At 46.1% G+C, this 15,742-nt stretch overlaps 2 protein-coding genes across 3 annotated transcripts in view; one reads left to right on the top strand and one right to left on the bottom strand.

Moving 5' to 3' along the window:
- Window positions 1–2,527, top strand: part of LOC109897540 (leucine-rich repeat and transmembrane domain-containing protein 2-like) — a 4,862-nt gene extending 2,335 nt beyond the window's left edge. Inside the window, exon 2 of the mRNA XM_031833181.1 lies at window positions 1,582–2,527. Within this exon, the coding sequence (XP_031689041.1) occupies window positions 1,582–2,378 (797 nt within the window). The 3' untranslated portion in view covers window positions 2,379–2,527. The remainder of the gene's footprint in view (window positions 1–1,581) is intronic.
- Window positions 1–15,742, bottom strand: part of LOC109898656 (voltage-dependent calcium channel subunit alpha-2/delta-4-like) — an 84,162-nt gene that overhangs the window by 32,003 nt on the left and 36,417 nt on the right. For both annotated transcript variants that reach the window (XM_031833178.1, XM_031833179.1), the window contains 6 exons: window positions 14,660–14,705; window positions 14,371–14,468; window positions 7,494–7,587; window positions 7,251–7,343; window positions 6,413–6,555; window positions 5,837–5,908 (listed from right to left, as the gene is read on the bottom strand). In XM_031833178.1, coding sequence (XP_031689038.1) covers window positions 5,837–5,908; window positions 6,413–6,555; window positions 7,251–7,343; window positions 7,494–7,587; window positions 14,371–14,468; window positions 14,660–14,705 — 546 coding nt within the window. The remainder of the gene's footprint in view (window positions 1–5,836; window positions 5,909–6,412; window positions 6,556–7,250; window positions 7,344–7,493; window positions 7,588–14,370; window positions 14,469–14,659; window positions 14,706–15,742) is intronic.

Raw genomic sequence — 15,742 nt, 5'->3', positions numbered from 1 at the left:
CAAAGAAATGATCAGTCTATCATTTTAATGGTAGGTTATTTGAACAGTGAGAGACAGAATAACAAAAAAAATCCAGAAAAACGCATGTCAAAAATGTTATAAATTGATTAGCATTTTAATGAGGGAAAAAAGTATTTGACCCCCTCTCAATCAGAAAGATTTCTGGCTCCCAGGTGTCTTTTATACAGGTTGAGATTAGGAGCACACTCTTAAAAAAGGAAGTGCTCCTAATCTCAGTTTGTTACCTGTATAAAATACACCTGTCCACAGAAGCAATCAATCAATCAGATTCCAAACTCTCCACCATGGCCAAGACCAAAGATCTCTCCAAGGATGTCAGGGACAAGATTGTAGACCTACACAAGGCTGGAATGGGCTACAAGACCATTGCCAAGCAGCTTGGTACGAAGGTGACAGTTGGTGCGATTATTCGCAAATGGAAGAAACACAAAAGAACTGTCAATCTCCCCCAGCCTGGGGCTCCATGCAAGATCTCACCTTGTGGAGTTCCAATGATCATAAGAACAGTGAGGAATCAGCCCAGAACTACACGGGAGGATCTTGTCAATGATTTCAAGGCAGCTGGGACCATAGTCATGAAGAAAACAATTGGTAACACACTACGCCGTGAAGGACTGAAATCCTGCAGCGCCCGCAAGGTCCCCCTGCTCAAGAAAGGACATATACATGCCCATCTGAAGTTAGCCAATGAACATCTGAATGATTCAGAGGACAACTGGGTGAAAGTGTTGTTGTCAGATGAGACCAAAATGGAGCTATTTGGCATCAACTCAACTCACCATGTTTGGAGGAGGAGGAATGCTGCCTATGACCTCAAGAACACCATCCCCACCGTCAAACATGGAGGTGGAAACATTATGCTTTGGGGGTGTTTTTCTGCTAAGGCGACAGGACAACTTCACCCCATCAAAGGGACGATGAACGGGGCCATGTACCGTCAAATGGGTGAGAACCTCCTTCCCTCAGCCAGGGCATTGAAAATGGGTCGTGGATGGGTATTCCAGCATGACAATGACCCAAAACACACGGCCAAGGCAACAAAGGAGTAGCTCAAGAAGAAGCACATTAAGGTCCTGGAGTGGCCTAGCCAGTCTCCAGACCTTAATCCCATAGAAAATCTGTGGAGGGAGCTGAAGGTTCGAGTTGCCAAAACGTCAGCCTCGAAACCTTAATGACTTGGAGAAGATCTGCAAAGAGGAGTGGGACAAAATCCCTCCTGAGATGTGTGCAAACCTGGTGGCCAACTACAAGAAACGTGTGACCTCTGTGATTGCCAACAAGGGTTTTGCCACCAAGTACTAAGTCATGTTTTGCAGAGAGGTCAAATACTCATTTCCCTCATTAAAATGCAAATCAATTTATAACATTGTTGACATGCGTTTTTCTGGATTTTTTGTTGTTATTCTGTCTCTCACTGTTCAAATAAACCTACCATTAAAATGATAGACTATCATTTCTTTGTCAATGGGCAAACGTACAAAATCAGCAGGGGATCAAATACTTTTTCCCCTCACTGTATCAAAGTCCTTTTCCTAAAGCCCTCTTCTTCTCTCTCCCCAGTCTTTGCAGCCCTGCCCAGTCTGCTGCTAGTACTCCTGGGTCTGCTAGAGGCAGCTAGCGGTTGTCCCACTGTGTGCATCTGTAACAGCAACGGCACAGACTGTACAGGCCTGGCTCTGCTCTCCCTAACCACCATCCTGCCCCTGCTGCCCCAGGACACCCGCACCCTCCGCCTGTCCCACAACAACCTCTCCTCCCTGGGCGACGGGGCCCTGTCCAACCTCAGCGCTCTGGAGCTCCTGGACCTTTCTGACAACCACCTCTCCAGCCTGCAACCAGGGTCTTTCTCCGGCCTCAGCGGCCTGCAGTGGCTCAACCTCTCAGGGAACTACCTGGGTGACTGCCCCCTACTTACCCCTACAGTCCCCAGTAACCATACGGAGGTTACCCAGTGTAACGGTAGTCGCTGGGGGTTGAGCCGAGAGCTGTTCCAGGGTCTTTGGATACTGAAAGGGCTGGATTTGTCCCTGAACGGCCTGGTAGTTTTTCCCAATGGGCTGCTGGACGGGCTCCAGGGCCTGGCCTGGCTGTCTCTGACTGGAAACAAGCTGCGGAGCCTGGACAGAGCCACCTTCCAGCCCCTGGGCAGCCTGCTGAGCCTCCAACTGGCAGGCAACCCTTGGGAGTGTGACTGCAACCTGAGGGACTTCAAGCACTGGATGGAGTGGCTGCTGTACAGACGTCAGTGTTATGTTGTGTATTGCTTCAAGCTTACAGTGTTTCATGTACAGTCAAGTCAGTTTGGCCTTTGTTCCATGTCATGTACTAGTCTGATACTGTGTCATGTATGTTATTGATCTGTAAATGAGCTTGATTATCTATTGATCTTGCTAGAGATCCACTAGATCCCTGTGTGTGTTTCAGACGGACAGGTGGATGCTGTGAAGTGCAACCTACCGAAGGAGCTGAGGGGGCGGGACATCCGCAGCATCCCCATAGAGATGTTCAACTACTGCCTGCAGTTGGAGTACCAGGCCAGTGTCCCTGGCTACGACGGGCCCCGTGGGGGGCGCCCACCCTGTGTCGGTCGGATCAATGGGCCCATGAACGGGCCCCAGGCCAACCAAGAGGACTGTGTACGCCAGCGCTACCGGCCCATTAGTGTGCGCAGGGCCTGGGGGACTCAGATCGTGGCGGCATGTGTGTGTGGTGTGGTGTGTGTGATGATGGTGGTGGCGGCCACCTACGGCTGTATCTACGCCTCTCTCATGGCCAAGTACCAGAGGGAGATGAAGAACACATGGCAGCCATTGATGGCTGGGGAGGGAGGGGAGGAGACAGACGTCGAGGACGGCGTCTTTCCTTCCTCCCCAACATCCCCAGCTGAGCCAGAACCAGAGTCCAGTCCCATAGTCCACACATACAGAATAACAGGCTTTTGACCTTTGTTTCTCTGACTGGCTGACATTCCTGTTGCAAGGATTCAGGGGGGGCTGCATTCCCTAACTGTGTGTCTTACTACTCAGTGCTCCAGGGCATTCTAGACTAGGGAATGTATAGAGCTGAGAAAGCGTATCTCTGCTGCACTTTGCTGGTGTTCGAGGCATACCAACATAATCGTACAGTTGATCGTCAAATGGAAAACTGGAACTCTGCATTGCTTCAAGACGTGTGGATGCTACGTGATTGGTTCTTTAGTCAGCTCTCCAACTGTGTGGTGGAGGTTCTGGTACCTCTGCACCTTGGTTCAAAGACTTTCCTAGAAATCGTCTTTGAAATCCATTATTATTGTACGTTTATTCCTTGATCCGACTTTCCATCAAAGTTATTTGTGTTTCAAGCAAAAAATGCCAATCGATCAAGTCCCTGTCTAATGTAATGTATCTGCTCCTAACGTTTTGATATAAAAGCCCAGGTTAACAATCCCAGTAGTGGTTGTCGCTCAAATAGTTATAGTACACATGAATGTACAAGAATATAGTACACAATGTTCTGTGGAATCAGTGTTAGACAGATGCAGTCTTGTGTATCAGACCTGTGCTCACGTGCAGTGACTCATTCCTCTCTCTACTAAATTAATATTTCCAAGTCATATCAATGTTCATATCTGTACAGAGTAAGCCTGCTTTCAAAGCCATACAATACAACAGCAAACTACTGACCTCTAGAGGATGTTATGATAACAGCAGCTGAAGAGAGTCAGTCCCATGGCTAGCAGCCATATTCATTGCGAACTGAATCTAGTTGGCAACTATTTCCATTTAACCATTTTGAACTGTCAAAGAGATCAGCACTGACCTAGAAACATGTACATATATCAGTATCTCAATAGTCCTTTAATCGTTATTTCTGTCTCTGTGTTAACATTACAAATTTGCTCTTAAGTTTTGCTCAAGAAATAACGATAATGTGATATTCTGTTAATCATGCTGATGACAATGAAGCATTTATTTATCTAACCTTGCCCATCACAATTTATTCCAGCTGATGTAAGCATCCCCAACATTTTTGTGACAGGATATGAAAAAAGGTAATGAAGATAAAGCTCATGATGATGAGGAAACTAGAGGTCGACCGATTAATTAGGGCCGATTTCAAGTTTTCATAACAATCGGAAATCGGTATTTTTGGACACCGAGTGGACGATTTAAAAAATATTTTTAACATCTTTTGTTGACAACTTTTTTTAACTGGGCAAGTCAGTTAAAATAAGAACAAATTCTTATTTTCAATGCATATAATCGATGCGGTGAGCATTCGTGAAAAAGGGCTGTCGTTGCTCCAACATCTACCTAACCATAAAAATCAATGCCTTTCTTAAAATCAATACACAAGTATATATTTTTAAACCTGCATATTTAGTTAATATTGCCTGCTAACATGAATTTCTTTTAACTAGGGAAAATGTGTCACTTCTCTTGCAACAGAGTCAGGGTATGTGCAGCAGTTTGAGCTGCCTGGCTCGTTGCGAACTGTGTGAAGACTATTTCTTCCTAACAAAGACAGCCAACTTTGCCAAACGGGGATGATTTAAAACAAAAGTGCATTTGCGAAAAAAGCACAATCGTTGCACGACTGTACCTAACCATAAACATCAATGCCTTTCTTAAAATCAATACAGAGAAGTATATATTTTTAAACCTGCATATTTAGCTAAAAGAAATCCAGGTTAGCAGGCAATATTAACCAGGTGAAATTGTGTCACTTCTCTTGCGTTCATTGCACGCAGAGTCAGGGTATATGCAACAGTTTGGGCCACCTGGCTAGTTGCGAACTAACTAACTAATTTCACTGAAAGAATAAACGTTTTGTTTTGATAGTTTTCGGATTCGACCATATTAATGACCTAAGGCTCGTATTTCTGTGTGTTATTATGTTATAATTAAGTCTATCATTTGATAGAGCAGTCTGACTGAGAGTTGGTAGTGCGTTTTGTGCGTTTTGCCAGCAGCTCTTCGCAATGCTCTGTTTATGACTTCAAGCCTCTCAACTCCCGAGATTAGGCTGGTGTAACTGATGTGAAATGGCTAGCTAGTTAGCGGGGTGCGCGCTAATAGCGTTTCAAACGTCACTCGCTCTGAGACTTGGAGTAGTTGTTCCTCTTGCTCTGCATCGGTAACGCTACGGAATCTACACTGTTACACTGGCAATACTAAAGTGCCTATAAGAACATCCAATAGTCAAAGGTATATGAAATACAAATGGTATAGAGAGAAATAGTCTTATAATTCCTATAATAACTACAACCTAAAACTTCTTACCTGGGAATATTGAAGACTCATGTTAAAAAGGAACCACCAGCTTTCATATGTTCTGAGCAAGGAACTTAAACGTTAGCTTTCTTACTTGGCACATATTGCACTTTTACTTTCTTCTCCAACACTTTGTTTTTGCATTATTTAAACCAAATTGAACATGTTTCATTATTTATTTGAGGCTAAATTGATTTTATTGATGTATTATATTAAGTTCAGTATTGTTGTAATTGTCCGAATAATCGGCATCGGCTTTTTTGGCCCTCCAATAATCGGTACCGGTATCGGCGTTGAAAAATCATATTTGGTCGACCTCTAGTGAAAACCATCACATACACTTAACAGTAACCCTCCTCTTCTAGGGACCTTCACAAGACACATGGAGCGCTTCCCTCGCCACAAGCCAAATGTGTGTCAAACATTTAGCAGTAGCACCACAGAGAATACTACTAAAGTTATGGACACTTCAATACACGTAGAAGCCACTAGAGGCATTAACGCCTCCAGGATGAGTGTTAAGCAGCTCGACATTTCAGAGAAAGTAAAAGTCAGAAGCTTACCTCCAGCCATGGCCATCTTGCCTCCCGATGACACAGTCACAGCTGTGGCGGCTATGACATACTTTGACGCCCCTGTCACAAGACGAACAACCAATCAACAATCAGTCTAAAACAACCTTTGAGCTTCTGTAGGTCTGGGTTGATTTTCCCCAAAACATAATGATGGTCTTTAGCAATAAGAGCATCGTTGGTCCGTTGCCGAAGTTACCAGTAGACTTCAGATTATCTTAGTGCTAAAGATTATCATTATGTTTTGGGGAAACTCACCGCTGTTCCTTTATAATATCATGTCAATAGGAATAATAAAATATTAGCAGAGTTGGGGTCAATTTCAGCCAGTTGGAGCTGTACATGGAATTTCTCAAATTTCTCCATTAAATTCCTAAACTGACTTGGTAGAAGACGTAATTCACTAGACTGATGCTAGGTCTGTTTGTGTTGTCTTGCCAACTCCTAGTGTCATTGTCACAGCAAGCATTGCCAAGACAGCTCAAACCGATCTGGGATTAGGCTAGGGATGGACCTCAACCATGGATGATAGGGATGGACCCCAACCCTGGATGATAGGGATGGTACCTGTCTTGTCTCTGTTGTCTTTATCCTCCACAGGGATGTAGTAGATGAAGCGTCCAGGGGGGTTCTCCATGGCCAGGCGGTACCACAGGGGGAAATGGTCCACGGTAAACAGGTTGTCCTTATCAGCTGGAGTCAAGAACGTTCTGTAGAGCAGGAAGTAGTTAAGAGAGTTTAGAGCAAACTCCTGAGACCTATTCATTAGCGCACACTGTAGCAAAACTTTTGCAAAGGAAAAACAAGTGTTTCATATTGGACAAGTTCAGGTACTGACTGCCTGTTTCTTTCATTTGGTTCCTAGTGAATACTTTCCTGCTTAAAGGACACAGGCTGTAATATGGGCTAACTCTGTAGGGCTAATGTAGGCTGTAATATGGACCAACTCTGTAGGGCTAATGTAGTCTGTAATATGGGTTAACTCTGTAGGACTAATGTAGGCTAACTCTGTAGGGCGAATGGAGGCTGTAATAGGGGCTAACTCTGTAGGGCTAATGCAGACTGTAATATGGGCTAACTGTGTAGGGATAATGTAGTCTGTAATGGGCTAACTCTGTAGGGCTAATGTAGGCTGTAATGGGCTAACTCTGTAGGGCTAATGTAGTCTGTAATGTGTTAACTCTGCAGGGCTAATGTAGTCTGTAATGGGATAACTCTGTAGGGCAAATGTAGTCTGTAACGGGCTAACTCTGCAGGGCTAATGTAGTCTGTAATGAGTTAACTCTGTAGGGATAATGTAGTCTGTAATGGGCTATCTCTGTAGAGCTAATGTAGTGTGTAATGTGTTAACTCTGCAGGGCTAATGTAGTCTGTAATGGGATAACTCTGGGGTAGTGTGACTCACTTGGCGACCCTGGTCTCTATGCCAGTGTATCTGGTAAGCCGGATAAGGCCAGAGCGGGTTCCCAGAAAGGCTGTCTCCACACCCATCTCCATCCTGAACACACACAAATACACAGATTGGTATTTAATGCACTCAAATACACATCCACACACATAAGCGTGCACAAAACACACAACACACACACACATACACTAGCTAACATAAAAGGAAAGGAGTGAAAAACATATAATCTTGTAGTCTTACCCAGATGCATTGAGCATGATGGCCTGCCAGTAGGATTCTAAGGGGGCTGTCACTACGGCATCAAACAGAGTCTGCTGCAGCAGCACCTCGTCACCTGGGAGTCACAAACACTCAGTCAACATCAAACAGAGTCTGCTGCAGCAGCACCTCGTCACCTGGGAGTCACAAACACTCAGTCAACATCAAACAGAGTCTGCTGCAGCAGCACCTCGTCACCTGGGAGTCACAGACACTCAGTCAACATCAACTTGAAGTTTAGCAGATAATATACTTATATTATGTCTTCATAATAATCTCTATTGTCCCATATTAGCTGATAACCTCGCACAGGCAAGTCTTCCTGGGGATCCACAATAAAGATGTTAGGGTCAGGGTTAGGGTAACATCAGCGTTGGTGTCAGGGTAACATCAGGATTGGGGTTTGGGTAACATCAGAGTTAGGGTAACATCAGTGTTGGGGGTCAGGGTAACATCAGCGTTGGGGGAGAGGGTAACATCACCATTGGGGTTAGGGTAACATCAGCGTTGGGGTCAAGGTAACATCAACATTGGGGTTAGGGTAACATCAGCATTGGGGTTAGGGTAAAATCAGCATTGGGTTTAGGGTAACATCAGCATTGGGGTTGGGGTAACATCAGCGTTGGGGTAACATCAGCTTTGGGGTTATGGTAACATCAGCGTTGGGGTTAGGGTAACATCAGCATTGGGTTTAGGGTAACATCAGCATTGGGGTAACATCAGTGTTGGGGTAACATCAGCTTTGGGGTTATGGTAACATCAGCGTTGGGGTTAGGGTAACATTACCATTGGGGTTAGGGTAACATCAGCGTTGGGGTCAAGGTAACTTCAGCGTTGGGGTTAGGTGAACATCAGCATTGGGGTTAGGGTAACATCAGCGTTGGGGTTAGTGGAACTTCAGTTTTGGGGTCAGGGTAACATCCGCGAAAGGGTTAGGGTAACAGCAGCGTTAGTGTCAGGGTAAAATCAGGTTTGAGGTTAGGGAAACATCAGCGTTGGGGTTAGGATAGCATCAGCATTAGGGTTTGGGTAACATCAGAGTTAGGGTAACATCAGTGTTGGGGGTCAGGGTAACATCACCCTTGGGGTTAGGGTAACATCAGCGTTGGGGTCAAGGTAACATCAGGATTCGGGTTTGGGTAACATCAGAGTTAGGGTAACATCAGTGTTGGGGGTCAGGGTAACATCAGCGTTGGGGGAGAGGGTAACATCACCATTGGGGTTAGGGTAACATCAGCGTTGGGGTCAAGGTAACATCAACATTGGGGTTAGGGTAACATTAGCATTGGGGTTGGGGTAACATCAGCGTTGGGGTAACATCAGTGTTGGGGTTATGGTAACATCAGCGTTGGGGTAACATCAGCATTGGGGTTAGGGTAACATCAGTGTTAGAGTTAGGGTAGCATCAGCGTTGGGGTTAGGGTAACATCAGTGTTAGAGTTAGGGTAACATCAGCGTTGGGGTTATGGTACCATCAGCGTTGGGGTTAGGGTAACATCAGCGTTGGGGTTAGGGTAACATGAGCATTGGGTTTAGGGTAACATCAGCATTGGGGTAACATCAGTGTTGGGGTAACATCAGCTTTGGGGTTATGGTAACATCAGCGTTGGGGTTAGGGTAACATCACCATTGGGGTCAGGGTAACATCAGCGTTGGGGTCAAGGTAACTTCAGCGTTGGGGTTAGGTGAACATCAGCATTGGGGTTAGGGTAACATCAGCGTTGGGGTTAGTGGAACTTCAGTGTTGGGGTCAGGGTAACATCCGCAAAAGGGTTAGGGTAACAGCAGCGTTAGTGTCAGGGTAAAATCAGGATTGAGGTTAGGGAAACATCAGCGTTGGGGTTAGGATAGCATCAGCATTAGGGTTTGGGTAACATCAGAGTTAGGGTAACATCAGTGTTGGGGGTCAGGGTAACATCAGCGTTGGGGGAGAGGGTAACATCACCATTGGGGTTAGGGTAACATCAGCGTTGGGGTCAAGGTAACATCAGGATTCGGGTTTGGGTAACATCAGAGTTAGGGTAACATCAGTGTTGGGGGTCAGGGTAACATCAGCGTTGGGGGAGAGGGTAACATCACCATTGGGGTTAGGGTAACATCAGCGTTGGGGTCAAGGTAACATCAACATTGGGGTTAGGGTAACATCAGCATTGGGGTTGGGGTAACATCAGCGTTGGGGTAACATCAGCATTGGGGTTAGGGTAACATCAGCATTGGGGTTAGGGTAACATCAGTGTTAGAGTTAGGGTAACATCAGCGTTGGGGTTAGGGTAACATCAGTGTTAGAGTTAGGGTAACATCAGCGTTGGGGTTATGGTACCATCAGCGTTGGGGTTAGGGTAACATCAGCGTTGGGGTTAGGGTAACATGAGCATTGGGGATAGGGTAGCATCAGCATTGGGGTTAGGGTATCATCAACATTGTGGTTAGGTTAACATCAGCATCAGGGTTAGGATAACATCAGCGTTAGAGTATCATCAGAATTATGGTAACATCATCGTTGGGGTTAGGGTAACATCAGCGTTGGGGTTAGGGTATCATCAGCGTTAGGGTTAGGGTCAAATCAGCTTTGGGGCTAGGGTTACATCAGTGTTGGGGTTAGGGTCACATCAGCTTTGGGGTTAGGGTCCCATCAGCGTTGGGGTTAGGGTCACATCAGTGTTGGGGTTAGGGTAACATCAGCGTTAGGATTATGGTTAAGGGTAACATCAGCATTAGGGTTAGAGTAATCATCAGCATTGGGGTTAGGGTAATTATCAGCATTGGGGTTAGGATAACATCAGCTTTGGGGGTTAGGGTAACATCAGCGTTGGGGTTAGGATAACATCAGCATTGGGGTTAGGGTAACATCAGCATTGGGGTTATGGAACATCAGCATTGGGGTCAGGGTAACATCAGAGTTAGGGTAACGTCAATGTTGGGGTTAGGGTAACATCAGCGTTAGGATTATGGTTAGGGTAACATCAGCGTTAGGGTAACATCAGCGTTGGGGTTAGGGTAACATCAGCGTTGGTGTTAGGGTTAGCGTAACATCAGCGTTAGGGTAACATCAGCGTTAGGGTCAGTGTAACATCAGCTTTAGGGTTAGGGTAACATCAGCGTTGGGGTCAGGGTAACATCAACGTTAGGGTTAGTTTACATCAGCGTTAGAGTTAGGGTAACATCAGCGTTGGGGTTAGGGTGACCTCAGAGTTAGGGTAACATCAGAGGTAGTTTCAGTGCAACATTAGCGTTAGGATTAGGGTTAGGGTAACGTCAGTGTTTGGGTTAGGGTAACATCAGCATCAGAGTTATGGTTAGGGTAACATCAGCGTTAGGGTTAGAGTAACATCAGCGTTGGGGTTAGGTGAAGCACTGTTAGCATCATATAAGCTGGCGTACCAAATTGTAGGTGTAGTCAATTTTATAAAGACCAAGTCCACTAAAAACAAGAGTCTTCTCTGCTATCTGTGAGGAGATGGGAGCTGAACATCAAGCTGTGCTGTTTCACAGTGAAACAAGGTGGCTGTCACGAGGAAAAGTCTTGGCCTTGAGCTCAGAGAGCAGATAAGAATGTTTTCGGAGCAGGAGCACAAGTATGACCTAGCAGGGAACTTACTGGCAAAACTGGCCTACCTGAGTGACATATTTAGAAAGCTAAATTAACTAAATCTACAGCTTCAAAGGAAAGATAAACACCTCCCTCAGGTCACAGACAAGATCAGCTCTTTCACTCGAAAGCTTGCAATGTGCTTGCAGGCGACTTGATGAAGGAAATACTGATTCATTCGAGAACCTGCATGAATTTGTTAACACTACTGCCTATGATGCCACCTCAGTGATTCCATATATTAAGGAGCATATTTCATCACTGATGGGATTCTTTAAAAAGTACTTCCCTGAAAACAGTTCCCAATATGACTGGTTGAGAGATCCATTCAAGGCACCAGCTCCAACTGGTTTCAACTCTGCAGACGAGGACCAGTTCATTGATATGACGTCTGACTCCACATTGAGACTGAGGTTCACATCACAGACACTGAGTGAATTCTGAGTGTAAATAGGCAGTATCCACTCTTAGGGCAGAGGGCCATGGGCATTCTTCTTCCTTTTGCAACATCTTATCTTTGTGAGACTGGCTTCTCTGCTGTTACTGCACTGAAGACCAAGTACAGGTCCCAGTTAAACATTGAGCAGGAGCTGAGAGTTGCAGTATCATGCTTCAAACCCCGCTTCGAAAAGCTGTGCTCTGCAAAACGTGCTCATTGTAGCCATTAATCCTGACTTCCTCATTTAGATTTTTAAAAAATCAGCACAAATTGTTTTATTCATTTTTGTTTTATAGGTCAAAGTGTTTCATATATTGTGCTCCTGAGTTAATGTTGCTGATCAATTTGAATTTATTATTATTTATTGATTATATTTAAAAAAAAGTTCAGTATCAAATGGTCAAAAAATGTTTATAGTTTAAAGTGATGTGATGCACTTTAAGTCTTTTCTGTTACAGACTAAAAAACAGTGTTAATAAAGTTATTCTTTGTTGTAAGTTGATCTATATTTCTTTCTTTTTTCTTTCTTTGTTTTCGTTAATGTTAATAAGGATACAATGTTATGGAGAGGTGTACTTATAACAATTTTATAGACTAATTATACTATTTACAGTCGCAGCGGAGAGTTGGGGGGCGCGAAATGTTTACTTCTTCCTAGGGGAGGCGTAACAGAAAATAATTGAGAAGCACTGGGTTAGGGTAACATCCGCGTTGGGGTTAGGGTAACATCCATGTTGGGGTTAGGGTAACATCAGCTTTGGGGTTAGGGTAACATCAGCGTTGGGGTCAGTGCAACATCAGGGTTAGGGTAACATCAGTGTTGGGGTCAGGGTAACATCGGCATTGGGGTTAGGTTAACATCAGCGTTGGGGTTAGGGTGACATCAACATTGGGGTTAGGTTAACATCAGCGTTGGGGTTAGGGTGACATCAATATTGGGGTTAGGGTAACATTCATGTTGGGGTTAGGGTAACATCCATGTTGGGGTTAGGGTAACATTCGCGTTGGGGTTAGGGTAACATCAGCTTTGGGGTCAGGGTAACATGAGCATTGGAGTTAGGCTGACATCAACATTGGGGTTAGGGTAACATCGGCATTGGGGTTAGAGTAACATCCACGTTGGGGTTAGGGTAACATCATTATTGGGGTTAGGGTCAGGGTAACATCCACGTTGAGGTTAGTGTCAGGGTAACATCCGCGTTGAGGTTAGTGTCAGGGTAACATCCGCATTGGGATTAGGGTAACATCAGAGTTGGGATTAGGGTCAGGGCAACATCAGCGTTGGGGTAACATCAGCATTGGGGTTAGGGTCAGGGTAACATTAGCGTTGGGGTAACATCAGCATTGGGGTTAGGGTCAGGGTAACATTAGCGTTGGGGGTCAGGGTAACATCAGCTTTGGGGTTGGGTTAAAATCAGCGTTGCAGTTAGGGTAACATCAGCATTGCGGTTAGCGTAACATCAGCGTTGGGGTTAGGGTAACATCAGCATTGGGGTCAGGGTAACATCAGCATTGGGGTTAGGGTAACATCAGCGTTGCGGTTAGGTTAACATCAGCATTGGGGTTAGGGTAACATCAGTGTTGGGGTAAGGGTAACATCAGTGTTGGGGTCAGGGTAACATTAGGGTTAGGGTAACATCAGCTTTGGGGTCAGGGTAACATCAGGGTTAGAGTAACATCAGCGTTGGGGTCAGGGTGACAACAGCGTTTGGGTCAGGGTAATTTCAGCATTGGGTTTAGGGTGACATCAGCATTGGGGTTAGGGTAACATCACATTGGGGTTAGGGTAACATTCGCGTCGGGGTGTGGGTACATCCGAGTTGGGGTGTGGGTAACATCCGCGTTGGGGTTTGGGTAACATCAGCGTTAGGGTAAGGGTAACATCAGCATCGGGGTTAAGGTAACATCAGCGTTAGGGTTAGGGTAACATCAGCGTTAGGGTAAGGGTAACATCAGCATCGGGGTTAAGGTAACATCAGCGTTAGGGTAACATCCACGTTGGGGTCAGGGTAACATTAGCTTTGGGGTTAGGGTAACATCAGCATTGGGGTTCGGGTAGCATCAGCATTGCGATTAGGGTAACATCAGCATTGGGGTTAGGGTAACATCAATATTCGGGTTAGGGCAACATCAGCATTGGGGTCAGGGTAACATCAGGGTTGGGGTCAGGGTAACATCAGCTTTTGGGTCAGGGTAACATCAGCTTTGGGGTCAGGGTAACATCAGCATTGGCGTTAGGGTAACATTATCGTTTGAGTTAGGGTAACATCCACGTTGGGGTTAGGGTAACATCTGTGTTGTGGTTAGGGTAACATCAGCATTGGGGTTAGGGTCAGGGTAACATCTGTGTTGGGGTTAGGGTTTCATCCACGTTGTGGTTAGGGTAAGGGTAACATAAGCGTTGGGGTTAGGGTCAAGGTAACATCTGCGTTGGGGTCAGGGTAACATCACCATTGGGGTCAGGGTAATATCAGCATTAGGGTTGGGGTAACATCAGCGTTGTGATTAGGGTAACAACAGCATTGGGGTTGGGGTTAGGGTAACATCTGCGTTGGGGTCAGGGTAACATCACCATTGGGGTCAGGGTAATATCAGCATTAGGGTTGGGGTAACATCAGCGTTGTGAATTAGGGTAACAACAGCGTTGGGGTTGGGGTTAGGGTAACATCAGCGTTGGGGTTAGGGTAACATCAGCATTGGGGTTAGGGTAACATCAGCGTTTGGGTTAGGGTAACATCAGCGTTAGGATATCATCAGCGTTGGGGTTAGGGTTAGTGGTTGAATAAGTATAAGTATTTATCTATGGAGCAGGCTGTAGAGAAAGTACTCACACTCCAGGTCAGGCTCCTTCCCCTGCAGGTAGCGAATGACAGCCTGAAGCTGAGAGTATTTGCGGTGGTGAGGATCAATGTCTGTCTCACAATACGTCCTGAACGGAAAGACAATGGGGGTTTCACTCCATGGAGGGCCATTTAAGGCCAATAAATGATTACAGTCCAACACTCTATCATTTAGAGTGTTACATTTCAGTAAATATATTTAGAGGATTTACAGTCCAATAATATATCATTTATACTATTATAGTCAATGCTTTATTTGTTAGTATTTATCCATGCTTACCACTCATTGGATATGGATAGATCAGGGGACGTCAGGTCATGCAGGCCTGAGTGGAGATTGGATGCAACCAGTAAATAAATCAGATTGTTCTGCAGTAAATGAGTGGCAGAGAGAGTGGCAAGTAGCAGCAAGGCGGGGCAGATGAGTGGCAGAGAGAGTGGCTAGTAGCAGCAGAGCAGGGCAGATGAGTGGCAGAGAGAGTGGCCAGTAGCAGTAGAGAGGGGCATATGAGTGGCAGAGAGAGTGCCAGTAGCAGTAGAGCGGGGCAGATGAGAGGCAGAGAGAGTGGCCAGTAGCAGTAGAGCGGGGCAGATGAGAGGCAGAGAGAGTGGCCAGTAGCAGTAGAGCGGAGCAGATGAGAGGCAGAGAGAGTGGCCAGTAGCAGTAGAGCGGGGCAGATGAAAGACAGAGAGAGTGGCCAGTAGCAGTAGAGCGGAGCAGATGAGAGGCAGAGAGAGTGGCCAGTAGCAGTAGAGCGGAGCAGATGAGAGGCAGAGAGAGTGGCCAGTAGCAGTAGAGCGGAGCAGATGAGAGGCAGAGAGAGTGGCCAGTAGCAGTAGAGCGGAGCAGATGAGAGGCAGAGAGAGTGGCCAGTAGCAGTAGAGTGGGGCAGATGAGAGACAGAGAGAGTGGCCAGTAGCAGTAGAGCGGAGCAGATGAGAGGCAGAGAGAGTGGCCAGTAGCAGTAGAGCAGAGCAGATGAGAGGCAGAGAGAGTGGCCAGTAGCAGTAGAGCGGGACAGATGAGAGGCAGAGAGAGTGGCCAGTAGCAGTAGAGCGGGGCAGATGAGAGGCAGAGAGAGTGGCCAGTAGCAGTAGAGCGGGGCAGATGAAAGACAGAGAGAGTGGCCAGTAGCAGTAGAGCGGAGCAGATGAGAGGCAGAGAGAGTGGCCAGTAGCAGTAGAGCGGAGCAGATGAGAGGCAGAGAGAGTGGCCAGTAGCAGTAGAGCGGAGCAGATGAGAGGCAGAGAGAGTGGCCAGTAGCAGTAGAGCGGAGCAGATGAGAGGCAGAGAGAGTGGCCAGTAGCAGTAGAGCGGAGCAGATGAGAGGCAGAGAGAGTGGCCAGTAGCAGTAGAGCGGGA

The sequence above is a fragment of the Oncorhynchus kisutch genome, linkage group LG10 (assembly GCF_002021735.2).
Source record: "Oncorhynchus kisutch isolate 150728-3 linkage group LG10, Okis_V2, whole genome shotgun sequence".
Classification (NCBI taxonomy): Eukaryota; Metazoa; Chordata; class Actinopteri; order Salmoniformes; family Salmonidae; genus Oncorhynchus; species Oncorhynchus kisutch.
This window is presented reverse-complemented; position numbering and strand designations above follow the sequence as displayed.